The sequence below is a fragment of the Impatiens glandulifera genome, chromosome 1, assembly GCF_907164915.1.
Source record: "Impatiens glandulifera chromosome 1, dImpGla2.1, whole genome shotgun sequence".
Taxonomy (NCBI): Eukaryota; Viridiplantae; Streptophyta; class Magnoliopsida; order Ericales; family Balsaminaceae; genus Impatiens; species Impatiens glandulifera.
The window spans coordinates 90,330,454-90,347,871 of NC_061862.1; the positions used below are offsets into that span (position 1 = coordinate 90,330,454).

A 17,418-nucleotide genomic window follows, 5' to 3' on the forward strand; every position below is an offset into this window, starting at 1 on the left:
AAGTGGGAAGAGTACTTCCAAATACAATGGTTATGAGAGGCTAACTTCTTATATTTATTTGTTTTAAAAGAAGTTATATATAATAAATTAAAATAGACAAACAATTAACAATATAAGTTCATTTGACACAATTTTTACCTTAGTTGGTAAGAGTGAAAATCAAAATTGAGAGAACTAAATGGTATTATGAAACAACAATATGATTGTATTTGATAGATCTAGATCTAGATTTAATGATCTATTTAACCCTGCAAACTGCAAATGATATTATATATAAATCTAGTATTGGCTCCATAAAAGCAACCTACACAGATGAAGAAGAAGAAGCTCCCAATCCTCCTTTTTTAGCAGCAATATGCTTTTCCAATCTAGCCACAAAATCATTCATACAAGACAGATAATTGTCCATTCCATGAACCTTCTTAGCCAAATCCAACCCAATATCCATCCACCTTTTCGCTATATCAACCTGACCTACTCTCAAAGGTATACCACCGCGGTTCCAAGCCGTCATAGCCAGCCATTTTCCTTCTTTAACAGGATACTCTCCTTCCTTCAAACCAATCATTATCCTATGTGCTTGCTTATACATTCCATAAACTACATCATCATCAGAATCATCATTATCTCTTCCCTTGTGATGAATGGAGCTCAACTCGATTAGTTTCCTAAGTACAAGAGCTATGGTTTGATAATCAGGCTGTGTGGAAGCTAGTAGACTGGAAAGTCCTGTGGTTAGAGCGAACTCGGCTACTTCATGGTTTGAGTGAGCTCCGTCCAATGCTCGAAAGCCTATCTGAATGAGATTGGTTGGGTTGCATGATTTTGAATCAGCAAAACTCTTTACCAATTGGAGTTGTTGAGGTTCCACACCATTGAGTTGTATTCGTATATTGAACATCTGTACTGTGTATATGAATACGAAGTTAGGTTTCACCACAGAGGATTGATCGTTGGCTGACATACAATCGGCTGGTAGTGATGTTAGAATCTGCAAGAACACAATTAAAACATAAAGGGTCTGACTAAAAATATGAAAAATTGGGAGTCAATATCAAAACAATTACCTTTCCAGCTTTTTCCAGCAGTTTAAACGCTTGTCTGAGTTCAGCCTCCAGCAAATTAGTTTGTTTTTGCATTGCATCAGCTACTACAGCAGTAACGCTCAATATCAACGATTTACAGACCATTATGTCATATTCTTGGGCTTTGTCAATAACCACCACCCCATAAAATTCTGATGCTAATCTGAAGAATTGAGCACACACTTCAAAGTTTTTCTCCTTTCCAGCTTTAAATCCTGTATTCCATGAGGTGACACCAAACCATTTCATTTCCCGGTTCCCAACTTCACCTTTCCCAAAGAACAGTTCTGGGCCAAGCTCAGATAACCGGGTATGAGCTCGCTTCATGTATTTTAGAACTTCATATCTGTTGCCAGGATCTTGCATAAGGATTATAACAATGGTACGGAAAACTGTCACCTCTGTAGTATGTGGGATGGATTTCCCTGAGGAGTAGAGGTTGAGGATATTGGATAATGAGGCGACTGCAACTGGAAAAGTGTGGCAGGCTAAAGCTTCATGGGCTGCAAGAGACAGAAACCCCGGAGTAAAGTCCAGGTAGGTTGGCATGGATTGCATCTGGGCAATTGCACCATCCACATCATTATTTTGTAACTTGATCTTAAACTGCATAAAAACGAAAACAAATGGCTTTAGAATTTGTCTAAACTTTAATTTTGTTTTGTTGTTCTGGATTCTTTCATGTTAGTAAAGTATGCAATAAATAAATGTATTGGAGAGATTGCAAGAAGATACCTTGAGGAAAGATCCAGCAATATTGGGTTCAAGCTGCAGGAAACAAACTGTGTTTAATTTGCAATAGCTCTTATACAAAAAACAAATAACAGGGATGCAGGTTCCTGTGCAACCAACATACCTTTTCAGCTTCATTGATGTATTCTTCTGCTCGATCTAGCTGGGAAAGTCCCAGGTAGCAGAGACAAAGTACTCTAAAGCTCTTTGCACGAAGGATATTATGCTCCAAGTTACAAGGGAGGTAAAGCATAGACTTCTCAAACATCTCCACACTCATTTCATAATCCTTGGCTTGAAAATGGCCTACTGCACTGCAGAACAGAAGCGCATGTATGAGAACTCTGTTATGGTGTGATAACAATCTGCTGTCTATAGAACAAGAACATCTGAAGTTAGAGTAATCAACAGTTTTCTGTACTTCACAGGTTATAATAACACAAAGAATGTAGAGATTTCTTGGATATTATGTAAATGAAACAAATGATGATGAACATTTCCTTCCATTTTGACATTCTTTTGTAATGCAACTTTTGTTAAGTAGTATAGGAAATAACCAAAATGTTACCAATTCCAGAGGACGGTGCGCATTGTTGTTCTCTCCTTCACAACTTCTTTTCCAGCAAAAAGTGCTACCATCCTATCATCTGATACTACCTCAGCTACCACTTTCACTCTCACCCTTCCTTCATCTCCACCTCCTCCTTCTCCAGCTAACCTGCGAACAATCCTAATTGCAGAACTAGCAGTAACATGGAACTTTCCCAGAAGCACCAAAAATATCTCCTTTACAGTCTCAGCTCCTGCTGCCCCAGATGCCTGGAAGTAAGCCTCCACCACTGACACCCAGACCACCTCAGGAATCTCCTTCATTGCTGCCATTCCTCTCAGCTCCTTCTCAGCCTCCCCATGCCGCCCTAACCCCAACCATGCCTTCATTGCCAACACACTCAAACTTGGATGATCATCACCACCATCATCTCTCAATACCCTCACACACTTCAACACACTGTCGAACTCATCTTTCTGCAAATGCAATGCTGCTATGAACCTAAGCGTCTTGAATTTCAGGCCCTTCAAATCAATTGTCTCGTCCTGCCTCTTCACAATCCTCAGACCCCTCTCACACAATTCTAGGGCTTCATTCATCAATTTAAGACCATCGTTAAGGTTCGATGCCTCCTTAGTTGACAGTAAGCTTTTCGCAAACACTAGGTATTGATTTGCCAACGCTTTGTAGTTCTCCGAGGATCCGAATATCAGCGTTTTACCCCGATTAAGCAAATTTATAGCCAAGTTCCGGTCTGAAACCTCCCATGCTGTCCTCGATCTCGCGATATTGAGTCCAAGGAGGATTTTCCTCTCCTCAGTGTCGGTTACATTCGCGGTACTGATCCTGGATGTCAGATCGGTGGCTTTCTCAAAACAGTTGTTGGCGAGGTCGAACTTGCGGAGGTCGTGCCAAATGAGGCCTGTTTTGTAGTAGAATGAAGCACATTTAAATGTAGAAGATGGGACTCCAGTAACATCTGCAGCGAGGAGGAGCAAATCGGCGGAGAATTGTCGGAACTTGGCATGATCCTCGGTGAATTTTGCAGCGGTGGCATTGGAGAGATCGACGCATGCATTCCAGAGATGGTAACTGAGCTTCCAGATCTTGATCTTGTCTGAGTTGGACAAGGAAGAAGAGGTTGAAGTGAGTTGAGAAAGACCGAATTGAAGATCGCGGAATAGATTCTCCGGTAGAGTAGATTGTGGAGAATGAGACTCGATTTGTTTGATTAAAGTTTCCAAATGTGAAAATGTTGAAGATTGAGTTTCTTCCTGATGGTGTTCATGAAGACTTTGCCTGAAATCTTGCGATGAGATCTCCGATATTCTCATTTTGAACTTTGGCGGGAAGGAATTGCAATGAGGACGACGACGACGGTAAAGGAAAATTTTAAACTTCAACAGATGATAATTGTGAGCCACTCTTTTTCAAAGTGTTATTTGTATAAAATTAAAACCGAACCAATATTCTAACCTGCCAAATCATAGGTAGTGGGAAAATTAAGATTAGAATGGAAATATTAAAAAAAAATAAAAAATTGCAAGAAATTAAGATTAGAATGGAAATATTAAAAAAAATAAAAAAAATTGCTAGAGTCAGCACTCAATTTTTTCATAAAAGATCGATAAGAAAAATGCATAAAGAAACGCTGATGAAAAGATATTTTTTCATGGTTTAATGTATGATGACACTCTAAAAAGGGTCGGGTAACGTTGTGTCATTCTTCTCTATTCAGAGATAGTCTCTACGTCAAGCGTTAAGTCATTTTTGATTAATTTTCGTTTATTAATTAGTTCGAAAAATAGAGGGTGAAGAAGTGAAATGATAAACTTAGGTCAAGATGATCTGAATATCGAATTTGAAATTAGGATGCCTTGATGACCTTGATGGCGACGAATTAGGCTGATAGAACCATGCTTAATTAATTTTAAATGAGGGAGTGAAATTTCAAGTTCAATGAAAAAGTGTATGTTGTCATCTCGGGATCTTAATATCTAGAAGATTGCAACGGTTAGAAAATAACAGGTGGATTTTGATTAGAGTGGTCTCAAATTTCAATACGAAAAAAATTAAGTTAATGTGACATACTATTAAAGCAACTCTTTGAAAGTAGGAAGATAGAAAGAGAAAGGGAACAAGAGAAATTTTACCTTTTATTTAACCATGAAGAGAGCCTGAGATCTTTAATAGAGAAAAGAAACTTCAACTCGGGAGAGGTCACAAGTTTTAGCCGTGGGTTTTGAAGAGTCGCGCGTAAGTCGAACGAAGAGAAGACAAAAGAGGAAGGAGAGACGGGAGAGGTCACAAGTTTTAGCCGTGGGTTTTGAAGAGTCGCGCGTAAATCGAACGGTGAATGGATGTAGAGAGAAGACAAAAGAGGAAGGAGAGACGGCAGAAATGGAAGGGGATAAAGAGGCTAGGGTTTGGTGGGAAGGTGAAAATATATAGAGGCGCGCAGTTTTTTTGTAGAATAAAAATTAAAGCCTAACTAATTAAGGAAAATTATCAAAATTATCAAAATAATAAAAATAAAATTATTTGAAATAAATGTTGTACTAATTTATTTTAAAAAAATTAAAAAAAGTTAAGTGAAAAAAATAATAATTTAGAATGAATTGTTGGATCCATTTCATTTAAAAAAATTATTTATTTAACCTTAAAAATAAACAACAAAAAAAGTAAAATAAAATAAATTGGTAAAATATTTGCCATATTTGTTTTTAATATTTTATGTATTTATAAAGATCAAAACTAAAGCCAAAAGGGTGAAAGAAACATCAATTTCAAACAAACTTTTAAGATTTTTAAATAAAATTATATATGTAATCGGGTGTAGCCGAAAATAGAAGAATTGGTTATAGTAGGAACCGCGTCCATTGGATGGACGCTGAAATTGCATCCAACGTCTCATAACGCTCCACGTAGCTGGTTGTAGCCAAGACAAAGCACGCGCGAGAGGCAGCAGATTGACTAACGCCCTATTAGCCAAATCACTAACGGACCGCCCAAATGCCAACATCGTTGGACAGACGGCTAACGGAGCGCGTCCCAACATCAAAACGACTACATTTTGGACTCATATCTTCTTCTTCATCGCGACGCCGTCTAGATAAGCTTAAAGATCCCTAGTTGATTTCTCCAACTTAAAACTCCCTCGTTATTCAATCGTTTCAGCTCATTTAAAGCCTGAAATGATCACCCTGCGATGGTGAGAATTTCTCCCTATCAAAATAGGGATGATTCCTCCATATTCTGGCGACTTAAACCAAGAACAACTAAAAGCCATTAATGACTTTGGGCCGATTCAGACCACTAGAAACCTCCACAGACTCAAGGCAGCTATAAATAGACCCCTTGAGTCGTTCCCAAAGAAGAGAATCTAATTTCCACCCTCAAATCGCGATTTACAGATAATCCGCCATTAAAGCTCAAAGCTTCTAGATTTTTCAAAAATCCAAAAGCTTCCCTAAGGATCAAGGAGTATTCTCGAATCCTTGGTAAGTTGCATAAGTTTGTATGATTGTTGTTTATGGTATTTTATGGATGGAAACCGATCATTGGATCATTTAAAAACTATTTAGATAGGATAAAACTGATTAATCGATCTAAATAACAAAAACCCAAATTTGAATTTTCAAAAAAAAAGGGTTTGTTTTTCTTGGGTTAATTATGTTGAGTCACAGCCCAGAAAGCTTCCAAACAAGATTGTAATGATGTTGTGCAACTATTTGGATCATGTTTGATCTATCCCGATCATTTTAATAAAAATCAAAATTTTCAAAATAAATCAAAAGTTTTGAGTTCTTGATTTGGTCAAAACGAACAACTAATGTTCTTGTTTTGGTGCCAATTAAGTATATGTAGTATGAAGAAGTTATTGGACAACTCTAAACACTTCAAAACAACTTTAAAATCAAAAACCTATTTTTTTTTTATCACAAACTGTTTTGAACAAATTGATCATCATTTAGGTTGATTAGTACCTTGAGATGATGATCAACATGTTCTTGGGAGCTTTATGAAGCTACTCAAACTCTTAAATCAAAGAATCATAGCTAAAAAAATGAATTTAAAAACATGCAATTTTGTGTTCTTGAGGACCGAGGCTTGCTAGCCAAGGACTAAAAGGTCCGACCCAGGATCCTCGGTTTGGACCGAAACCTAGGATTGAAAAATAGGACCAATGTTCTTGAGCTAGGACCGAGAGGTCCGACCGATTGAGCTAGGATCGAGAGATCCGACTGAGAATTCTCACCTAGGAACGAGAATATCGAACCCTAAGACCGATATGTCTAATTTTGGGACCAAAAATCCCGAACCCTAGGATCGAGAGGTCCGACCTTATGACCGAAAACCCCAGGATCGAGAGGTCCGACCTTGGGATCGAGAATCCCAAACCCCAAGAACGTGAGGTCTAACCTTGGGACCGAGAATCCCAAGCTTAGGACCGAGAGCTCCCGTACCCAAGGCCGAGGTACTTAGCCTAGAGTTAGCCCATGACCGAGAGGTTTATACACCTCGACCGAGAAACTTAGTCCCATGCTAACCCATGACCAATAGGTTTATACACATAGACCGGTAAGATCAACCAAAGACCGAGAGTCCTTAGCACCTAGACCGAGGGACTTCGGTACTTAGACCAAAGATCTCGAGCCTCAACCCGGACCAAGGATCTATTGACCTCGATAGATAAAAAGAACTACGGACTTAGGACTCCGGTCCTAAGGCCTGTTTGGTTCCCCTTTTCAAAATCCAAAATTGTTTTTGTAATTTTGTGGCTCCAAATCATTTTCTAAAAATTCCGAAAAATTATAAAATGCTTTAAAAATATTTTTGGGATATTTCCACAAAAATATTTTGACAAAGGCTCATTTGGTTTTTATTTCCAAACCCTAATGCCTTTAAAAATTACTAATATTTTCAGGTATTTCCTTAAGCATTTAGTAACAACATTTACCTGCATTTACATATTGTTGTTTTAATATTTCAAATAATGCACAAACTTTACTCATGCTTAGGACCAGAAGAATATTTGGTTAAGACTCAAACGTTATACAACCAATTTTCAAAAATCAACTTTATAAGTAGATACCGTTTTTAAAACGGGTACGGAGGATGAAACACAAAATCCCTTTCCTGAGTATCACCAAACTACGAACTAAAAGAAAATTTTGGTCAATACATTTGTATACGTATGCCAACTTTTATTGATTTAAAAAAAAATAATTGGCGACTCTATTTCAAAATAAATAATCTTTTAAATTAATTATGTTTATTTAATTTGAACTAAAGGATTTCTAAAAATAAAATTGTGATTTGATTATCATAAATCCCTGAATTATTTAAAATTGAACCCCGAAGTTAATTATTTTTAATAATTTTCAAAAGTTGTCAGGAATCAATGAAATCTTTTAAAAATAATGTTTTATTTTAAAAGAAAATTACTAACACACAAACTAAGGTTGAATTCTCGAACCTCGAGCTTTTCATAGGAACCCGATACAAAAGAGTTTTTCGGGGTTACAAATATGTTCCAAATTTGAGAAATTATGCAAGAGGATAAACCTAGGTGCACGGGATCGATCATTTTTCCCGACAACGAGGCCCCTTTCTAGGGGTATGCATTGTGGGGATGAGTGAGAAATTCCCAATTGAGACACCACTTCCCTTTATCGATGATTTTTTATGTTCTTCGATGAGGTGAGTTGAATCTCTCTTATTATTTCTCTATAGTAACAAAATCCCAGTTATAATTCCCAAGACCTAGTTGTTCGTCATTCCCGAACGATCAAGCCACGTTGAAAGCATTTATGTGTCTACTATATCTATGTATTACGTGTTTGCATTATAGTTTAAATAGGCGTTTATGAGTACATTTTGACTTAAAAGAAAAAAATGACATAACTTGTGTTTTTTTGTAGTTAAGTCTAAACTCGATGCCATGACTCTTAGTGATTTGAGTCATCCATCACGAGCATTGTGAGCTGAACCACGACATGTTTAGGCTAAAAAAGATAGCACCCTTGAGGAAATGATTTAGACATAAATGTCATTATCAACCACAAGTCATATGCCTCATATTCCTCAAAGTGAAATGACACGAAGACGATGACGATCTCGACAAGAATGATTTGACCTTTATGACTAAGTTTCTACAAGAGACATAACAAAGAAAACGAAGAAGGTGAATGACCAAATGGCGATGAAAGAAAGAGCTCAAAGAAGACTTGGTTTTATTTTTTCTATCCATTACCCCTTTTTAAAGTATTAAACGTAAAACTTTTCTATTATTTTACAAAATATTAAGTGCATTTGTAAGGAAAGGACAATAGATAAATGTTTGTAACAGTTCATATATTTTATGACTAATCTCCACACTTGATACTTTCATTTTAAATAAAAACGACAAGTTGTAAAATGTGCACCTATTCCCCTTAAAACACGTATATGCCTAAATGATGACACAAGTTGTCATGTGATTGATGTGACTTCTCTTATTATTCAGCTTTCTAAATCTATAGGATCTTCATGACAAACCAAAAACGATATCCATTAATTAAAATTTTCAAAAGAGTCTCTTAGTTGACTAGGCTTCATATACGCAACATTTGCATTGCATGTAGGCATTTAAGAGTCGTCACTTCAAAAGACGCATTTATGACATTTTGACTCTCCCTTGTTTCAAGACAACGACAATCGTGTCATCTAGACAAGTATATTTTTCGATCCACACAACGATCATGAGAAACACAAGGACACGAATAAAAATGGTTTCCTTAGAGTCCTATACATTGATATATTCAACATGATAGACGTAAACTCATTTTATCCTTTTAAAGAATCTTTGAATTCATTTGAACAAAAGGAGTAACTAAAAAAGTTAACCTCATGGTGATGGAGCAATGCATTTTGGATATACAAGCATGCAAAAAATGTTAGCTCGACGTAAAAGTCAAGAGATGATGCACTCCAATGATGAGAGGCCTATTATAGTTCGATGGAGTTGTGACATCCTACCATATGTATAAACGATGACATCTCAAAGAAACTCAAGCATGCGAAGATATTAAGGAAAAATGCGCGATTTATGATTGTCTTGCCTATTTATCAAATTCCAATTCATAACATGATCTATTGATCATAATCCACAAACTTTATATCCAAGAGTTTAACTAAGATCAAATATAAGGAAGAGAGCATACGTCACTCTTCAAATGTCTTATATGTTTGGTACGCTCAATGAACTTTAAGCGACCTCATTAAAACCTTTTGAAGAATCTTTGATTCAATTCGAACAAAATGTTATCTAGAACAACCAACCATGTAAATGGAGCAATGCATTGCGGATAAGAAAGCATGCGAGAAATGCTAACTCGATATAAAAAACGAGAGATTACGTACTCCATCAATGTATTGCTTATTATAGTTTTGATATGCTTCTAATGAGCTATCATACGACATCCCGGTGCAACTCAAACATTTGATAATATTAGATATAAATTTGAAGTCGATAATACTTGTGCTCATTCATTGGATTTCAAATTAGGACATGATCTCTCGGTCATTAATGTTGACTTAAAGTCCCAATACCACGACTAAAGCTTGGACTTCAAGATAATTCTTGTGAAAGAAGAATCACAATATCTACTCGAGATAACGAGTCAAATATCCAAGGAAAATCATGGAAAACAATGAAGTATCTCCTGGAAAAACTTGGAAACAAAATTGAGACATGATCTCTTGATCATAAGCAATAACTCTAGGTCCCAACATAGAGACTAAAACTTAGACTCCAAGACGATTCTTATGAAAGAAGAATATCAACATCTACTCGATCTAGTGAGTCAAACATTTAAAGTAAGTCATGGAGAACAATGAAGGATCTCCCATAAACTTGATCATAAGATTCATTCATATGCTTGATTAATGGTTTACTTGAAAGTCTAAAATTTTTATGAATAAAAGATTTTGAAATGATTGACCCTTCATAGCATTGTATTTGCATATGTGTGTATTAACATCATTTATATTGATAATATGTGCATCAACAAACATAATTAAAAAGAAAAAATTGATAAAAGCATCAACAAGAATAAAAGCCTAGTTTTTACACTAAGGGCACTCAAAAATAAATGAATAGAAAACAACTAAAAGAAAAGAAAATTACCAAAATATATAAAAGTAATAAAACCCTAGTTCCAATGCTAAGAGATTTTCTAATAAAATATATCATAGTTCATGCACTAGGGCATTTTCAAAATAAAAAAGGAAGACATGAACAAAATTAAGTTTTTGTGATCACGAATTACGTCATGACCTAATTTTTTTGCCAAAAGATACATATGCAGCCTATTCACTAGGCCCGATAATAATAGTCATTTTTGTCTTAAAATGTGAAATAATAATAAGGCGATTATCCTTATTTAAAAACTGAATATTTATGTCAAGACTATTGGCATTCTTCAAAAAATGCAAATAAGATGTCTAATCCTAAAACAAAACCTAAAAAAAATAAAAAGTAACGATAATAAAATTTGGTTTGAGATCAAACTCTTCTAGCGCCCTTAGGTTTCTTCTTTGTACAAAGAACCTATAGTTTGTATAACAAATGTTTTTACATGCAAAGATATTCACTCTCATCTTTTCAACTCCATATGAGAATGTTGCCACAAGAAGCTCCATAGCACCGATTAAAATCTAATACATTTCTGACTGAAAAGTGTCATACATCTTTAGATGTGGTCAAACACAATCGGTTCGTCGAGAACATGTGACAATGCTCAAGGCATTGACTAAACAACCAAGTAAATTCAAGCCATCTTTGACAAACTCTTGGATTTGGTAAGCCAAGTGAGAAGGATTACGAGTCCAAATCTTGCAATAGAAGATAAAAAAATTGAGACGACCAACCAGATTGGAAGATTTAGAATATTTAGATACAGTCCTCCAAATTTAAAATAAACAAAAATGGAAAAGAGTGGGCATCTTCATATTCAAGCATTGATGTTGTACAAGACGCCCGTCTACAACGATGCGTCATAAACCACCTAAAATAAAACTTAATAACAACACGACATAAGACATATATCCTTGATAGCGTATCGTAAATCATCTAAAAAATATAATAATAATAAATAAAAATTAATAAGCAACGTGAGCCGACTACCTACGATAGAACATTGTAAAACCATTAAACCTTAACAAAAGTCAAAGGTTACCCAAGTAAGTGTATTAAAGGATAACATTGTTTGCCCGACAAATCAGGATGGAAAATGCAAAATCTTCAGATGCAACCCACCTAGAAGGAAAAGAAAAAAACAATGATGAGTAATTGTCTTTTAATACAACTTACTTCAGACCCGAAGTGATGTAAGACGTTCATTACAGACAACACATTCCAATAGTAAAAAAAATGTAATGATCATGAAATATAAGTCATACATCACAAAAAGTGCATTCTAAATCATTCTAAAAAATACAAATAAAACTCTAGTTCACACTAAGGGAATTTCCAAAATAAAATTAAGCATTTTGGACATTGTACTATGTTTCGACCTAATTTATGTTTCAAGAGGGTACGTAGGCAGCCTTGTGTCAAGGCCTGATTATATATATTTTTTTTTTGTTTTTCCAAATGCGAGGAAATGCGCCAAGATTCATTTCTCAAAAAAATAAATGGATATTAGAAAAAAGTACGAGTCAAGATGAGAATGTTTCCCCACGATCGTTTTCAAAAGAAACTCGATAATTTCCTCGACGATTCGAGCAAAGAATATTCAATTACATATTTCCATGTACTCGCGGCTGATTTAAAAAAAAAACTCGTCGAAAATATCAAAATTTAAACATAAACCACGTGATTAAGGAAAATTGTTTTGCTTCCTTAAAATGTTTCAGAAAATGAAATATGACACGAAATTTGAGGATTAAGAAAAATAAATGAGTCAATGTAGTCATCAATGTTGAAACATTGAAATCACCAATTTGCATTTACTTATACACTCTTTATTATTGTCCAAAGACAAGAATGCATGTGTATCAATGTTTCACATGCTACTAAAAATGAGAGTTTCTCTCATTGTTGAGATATTGAAATCACCACTTATTGTTCACCCAAACTTTAATTATGATTTCTAAAAAAAAGAGCATAAGTATATCGATTCTATCAAATATATCATGTTGCCACAAAAAAGGGCAAAACGAATAATAAGCATACTTAAAGTGGATGAGAAATTGAAACTGTCACTCAATGTCATTAAGACTCACGTCTTAAATTGCCCAAAAGTGACACGAGTGTATCAATTCTATAAGATAATACCCCGAGTATAATTATAGCTCTCTCAAGCTGAGAATGACAAAAATATCTCTAATTAAAAATAATAATAAATAAAGAAAGCGAAACAAAACCCGAGTCATGTGGTGTAAAGTAAAAACTTGATTTAAGACGCCAAAAATGATGCGTGAGACGAAAGTTCCTTTTACAAAAAAAAAAAACTTTTAAAATAATAGCGAGAACACAGATTCAAGTGCATTATTGATGATATTTGTATCGAAAGAAAAAAGATAAGGAAAATCGGCTTCATTTTGAAACGGTCGAAAATGTGACACTCAAAGTGAGACTCCGAACATGTTTTAATCTGAAATTTGTTCTAAAACAAGAGAGATCAAGGCACATCTTAACTCGCAATAAAAAAAAGAAAAGAAAAATTATAAAACCTAGACAAGTTCTAAAAGACATTTTCCAAAAAAATAAAAAAAAAATAAGTCATGCATTATGGACATTTTTAAAAAATGAATGAGTAGTCAATGTTTTCAAACAAAAAATAGAAACCCAAAATGATGATTAAAAATATTTTCTCAAAAACAAAAAAACAAAGTGGTTATCACCAAAATTTGGAAAATTAAAAAACCAAAATGGTGAAACAATATGAGACAATATGAGACAATCATTTTAGGATTATACCCTCCGAGTTCCCTATTTTTAGGTCTTTATGAGATTTTTATGTCAACAAACATTAAAAGATGTCTTTGCACATAACACTAGTAGAATAGAGGTCTTCTGTAACGACTCCTAGTAACGGCGCTCGAACGCCCTTACTAATATATTTTATCAGTAACGACTTTCGAAAACCGTTACTGATATAAGTACATCTGTAACGGTGATATAAACTGTTACAGATACGACATTCCTTTTTCGTTTCAGTAAGGATATCAGTAACGGTTTTATATGAAAACCGTTACTAATAATATATCTGTAACAGCTGGAGAAGAACCGTTACAGATATTGAACCGTCTCTTCATTGTCTATACTATTATCTGTAACGGTTATTTGTAAAACCGTTACAGATAAGACATAAGTTATCGTTTGAGGAAAGCATCATCAGTAACGGCTATCTCTCAACGCCGTTACTAATAGAGTATTAGTAACGGTTATTAAGAAAACCGTTACAAATAGTGAACCGCCTTTTCGTTTTCTCTTCTAGTATCTGTAACGGTTTTCTCAATAACCGTTACAGATAAGGCTTAAATAAACGTTTTTGGAGAAAGGCATCAGTAACGGCTTTCTTTTAACGCCGTTACTAATATACTCTCTGTAACGGTTAATGAGAAAGTCGTTACAGAAAGTGAACCGTCTTTTTATTTTTCCTCTTTAGTATATGTAACGGTTTTGTCAATAACCGTTACAGATAGTCTGTAATAAACCCGCGAACAACTTCCCTCTTTCTTTCCTTTCTTTTCTTTTCTTCCTCCGCGCTTTCTCCTCTTCTTTCCGATCATCTGTTTGAAGTCGACCATTGAAATCGCCGCCCGTCTCCTCAAGTCGCCAACGCCGCCCATCTGTTGAAGTCGCCGTCGCCGCCAGGTAAGTTTTCTTTTCTCTCTTTTCTTCCTCCGCCGATCGTCTTCTCTCCCTTCCACCCGCCGATCAACGAGCCATTCAAGGATCCCTCCGCCCTTTATTCTTCTTCGATCGATCAAGGTAAACTCTCTTCTCCCTCCGCTCTTTTTACTTTGGTTCTATTTTGATTGAAGTAATCTAGGTAGTATTAGGATAATCAGTTCTGTTTTGATTCTGTCCAAGATTGGTTTATGTTAGTCAATATTTGGTTTATGTTTTGATGGCTAATCTGCCATATCTTCTGATATTATGTTAAGGTTTGATTCTGTCAAAGAGTTGTTTATGTAAGTCATATTTGTAACTGTTATGTGAAGTCTGATTGTGAACATTGTTTGTGTTAGATGGATTATGTTCATTGTTAGTTGTAATTTGGAACCTTTTTTGACTTCTTTTAGACAAGTTCACATCTCTTTTACTGAATTTATGATTGTTCTAAGGGTTTCAAAGTAACTTGTAGGTGGTTCTAGAATGCAAAGTTACTCTCATGTTTCTCTGAAACACAGAAAGGTCTGGCCTGAAATTTGTGAGAATATGATTTGTGTGATTCAGGCTAAGTGTTGTTTAGTTCCATTGGTATCTGTTTTAGTTCTATTGGTATTTGTTTAGTTTTTTTGTAAACCTAGACATACTGGAGTTCTATTTGAAATGCTCAACAGCTACATTATGTTTGATTTACTAACTGTCACTTTTCCAGCCTTAATTGAGTTGAATATCTGTTTTGCATGTCTGAATTATGTGCAGAATTCTTGATTGGCATGGTATATATACATATGATGCTTTAGATGCTAACATCACTTAGATGCTTTTGATTTTGGTTTAGAGTTTGGGCTATGTATATTCTGTCAACATAATCAAATTTTTGGTTTGCATAAATTCTGAAATTTCCCCGTTTAAACTGATGAATTCGTTATTCACTGCCGTTTGAACGGTATAATCAGGTATTCAATCATGTTACTTCTTATATATGTTGAACTGTTGAATCAAGTTTTCATTATCACTTTTTGCGTTTGAACTGTTGAATCAGGTTGCATTAATTTCAATTCTATCGGGGTTTGAATTTGCCATTGTCTTTGTTGTCGCGGATTGTAGTTTGCACTTCAAAATTCAGGTTAGTTCTTATTTACAATCAATGTTAGATTGTTAGATTGTTAGTAGATTATTGATGTTAGGTTAGTGAATAATTTGTATGTTAGGTTACATAATATTGAATGCTAAGTTAGATTATTTTATGTTAGATTTAGGTAAATTATTTGAATGTTAGATTATTGGATTGGTATATTAAGTTATATTATTTGTATGTTAGATTATTGCATGCATGTTTGGATTATTAGATTAATTGTATGTTAGATTATTGGATTGGTAGATTAAGTTATATTATTTGTATGTTAGATTATTGCATGCATGTTTGGATTATTAGATTAATTGTATGTTAGATTAGTGGATTGGTAGATGAAGTTATATTATTTGTATGTTAGATTATTGCATTTTTGAATTATAGATTAATTGTATGTTAGATTATTGGATTGGTAGATTAAGTTAGATATTTTGTATGTTAGATTATTACATGTTTGGATTAGTAGATGAATAAATGATTTGTATGTTTGATTATTGATGTTAGGTTGTTGGATTATTAATTTGTATGTTAGGTTAGATGGAAATCCCAGACAAAACATGGATGATTATACTTCATACCGATCCTAAATATAGTGAGGGGGTTGACAAATTCATAGAATTTGCTGAAAGGTCTACGGGTAGATCATCGATTGCATGTCCTTGTGTAAGGTGTGCAAATCGAGTATATGAGAATAAGAGTGTGGTTAGATCCCATCTGATTGTATACGGAATAAGACAAAATTATGGTTTTTGGTATTTTCACGGTGAAAAGAGATCAATTGAACGTCAAATTGTAAATGTTGTTACCGAGAATGTGGAGGAAGATGAATCAGATGATGAAATTGAAGATGAACCGATCAATGAACCACCAAATAACGAGACTAATATCATGGAAGACGAACCTGTTGAAGTTTGTGAGGATCATCTAATGGAAGATATTATTGCTGATTTGTACCCTAATGTCAACAATGATAATGAACATCCGAGTGAAAATGAGCCTTTCGTTGATGATTCTACGTTTTACAAATTGTTGGACGATTCGAAGCTACCTTTGTATGAAGGTTCTCGCATTTCCAAAGCTTCAACTCTTCTTAAACTTCTTCACATAAAGAATGTAGGTCAGTGGACAAACACGTCATTTGATTTATTGTTGAGTTTATTGAAGGAGGAAAAACTGCCAATTCATAATCAACTACCGAATTCGTATTATGAGTGCAAGAAATTCATTAAAGACATGGGCCTATCGTACGAAACAATTGACGCGTGTAAGAATGATTGCATGCTTTTTCGTAAAGAGGATAAAGATTTGCAGCAATGTAAAGTTTGTGGGCTTTCTAGGTGGAATGTCAATAAAATCTAATGGTGCAATTCAAACGAAGGTGAATGGTAAGTATATACCCAATAAGTCGTTGCGCTATTTTCCATTAAAACCGAGGTTGCAAAGATTATACATGTGTTCCAAAACTGCTCCACGCATGACTTGGCATAAAGATAACAATCCGAAGATGATGTGTTGAGGCATCCTGCTAATTCAATGACATGGAAGATCTTTGATAACTTGTACCCAAATTTCTCAACAGAATCTCGAAATGTGCGACTTGGTTTGGCAAGTGATGGTTTTCAACCTTTTGCTAGCAGAAAAATATCGTACATCATTTGTCCAGTTATTCTCATCCCTTACAACGTCTCTCCTACCACATGTATGGACAAAAACAATTTTCTTCTTTCAATGCTCATTCCCGGACCAAAAAGTCCCGGTGATTGTATTGACGTATTTCTTGAGCCACTTATTGAAGAGTTGACGGAATTGTGGAATACCGGTGTGAAGACATACGATGCAAGCAAAAAACAATATTTTAATTTACGGGCAGCTCTTATGTGGACTATTAATGATTTATCGGCATATGCAAATTTGTCTTGATGGAGTACAAAGGGGAAATTGGCATGTCCGTCTTGTAATCAGAACACCGCGTCTTTGAGGTTAACAAATTGCCAGAAGGAGTGTTACATTAATCATCGACGATTCCTCCCGTCTA

At 35.0% G+C, this 17,418-nt stretch overlaps 1 protein-coding gene across 1 annotated transcript; it reads right to left on the minus strand.

The window, feature by feature from the left end:
* Positions 1–233: 233 nt before the first annotated feature.
* Positions 234–3,701, minus strand: LOC124922193 (TPR repeat-containing protein ZIP4). The gene is made up of 5 exons (XM_047462928.1): positions 2,386–3,701; positions 1,942–2,131; positions 1,821–1,853; positions 1,068–1,691; positions 234–991 (listed from the first exon to the last, which is right to left on the minus strand). The coding sequence occupies exons 1-5, from the start codon at positions 3,699–3,701 to the stop codon at positions 305–307; spliced, it is 2,850 nt and encodes a 949-aa protein (XP_047318884.1). The 3' UTR covers positions 234–304.
* Between the last annotated feature and the right edge of the window lie 13,717 nt (positions 3,702–17,418).

Coding starts and splice junctions, on each gene's coding strand:
- LOC124922193 (XM_047462928.1), bottom strand. CDS start 3,701: ATGAGAATATCGGAGATCTCATCGCAAGATTTCAGGCAAAGTCTTCAT. Junction 1,854..1,941: donor ACATCAATGAAGCTGAAAAG/GTATGTTGGTTG, acceptor TGTTTCCTGCAG/CTTGAACCCAATATTGCTGG. Junction 992..1,067: donor TGCTGGAAAAAGCTGGAAAG/GTAATTGTTTTG, acceptor GTGTTCTTGCAG/ATTCTAACATCACTACCAGC.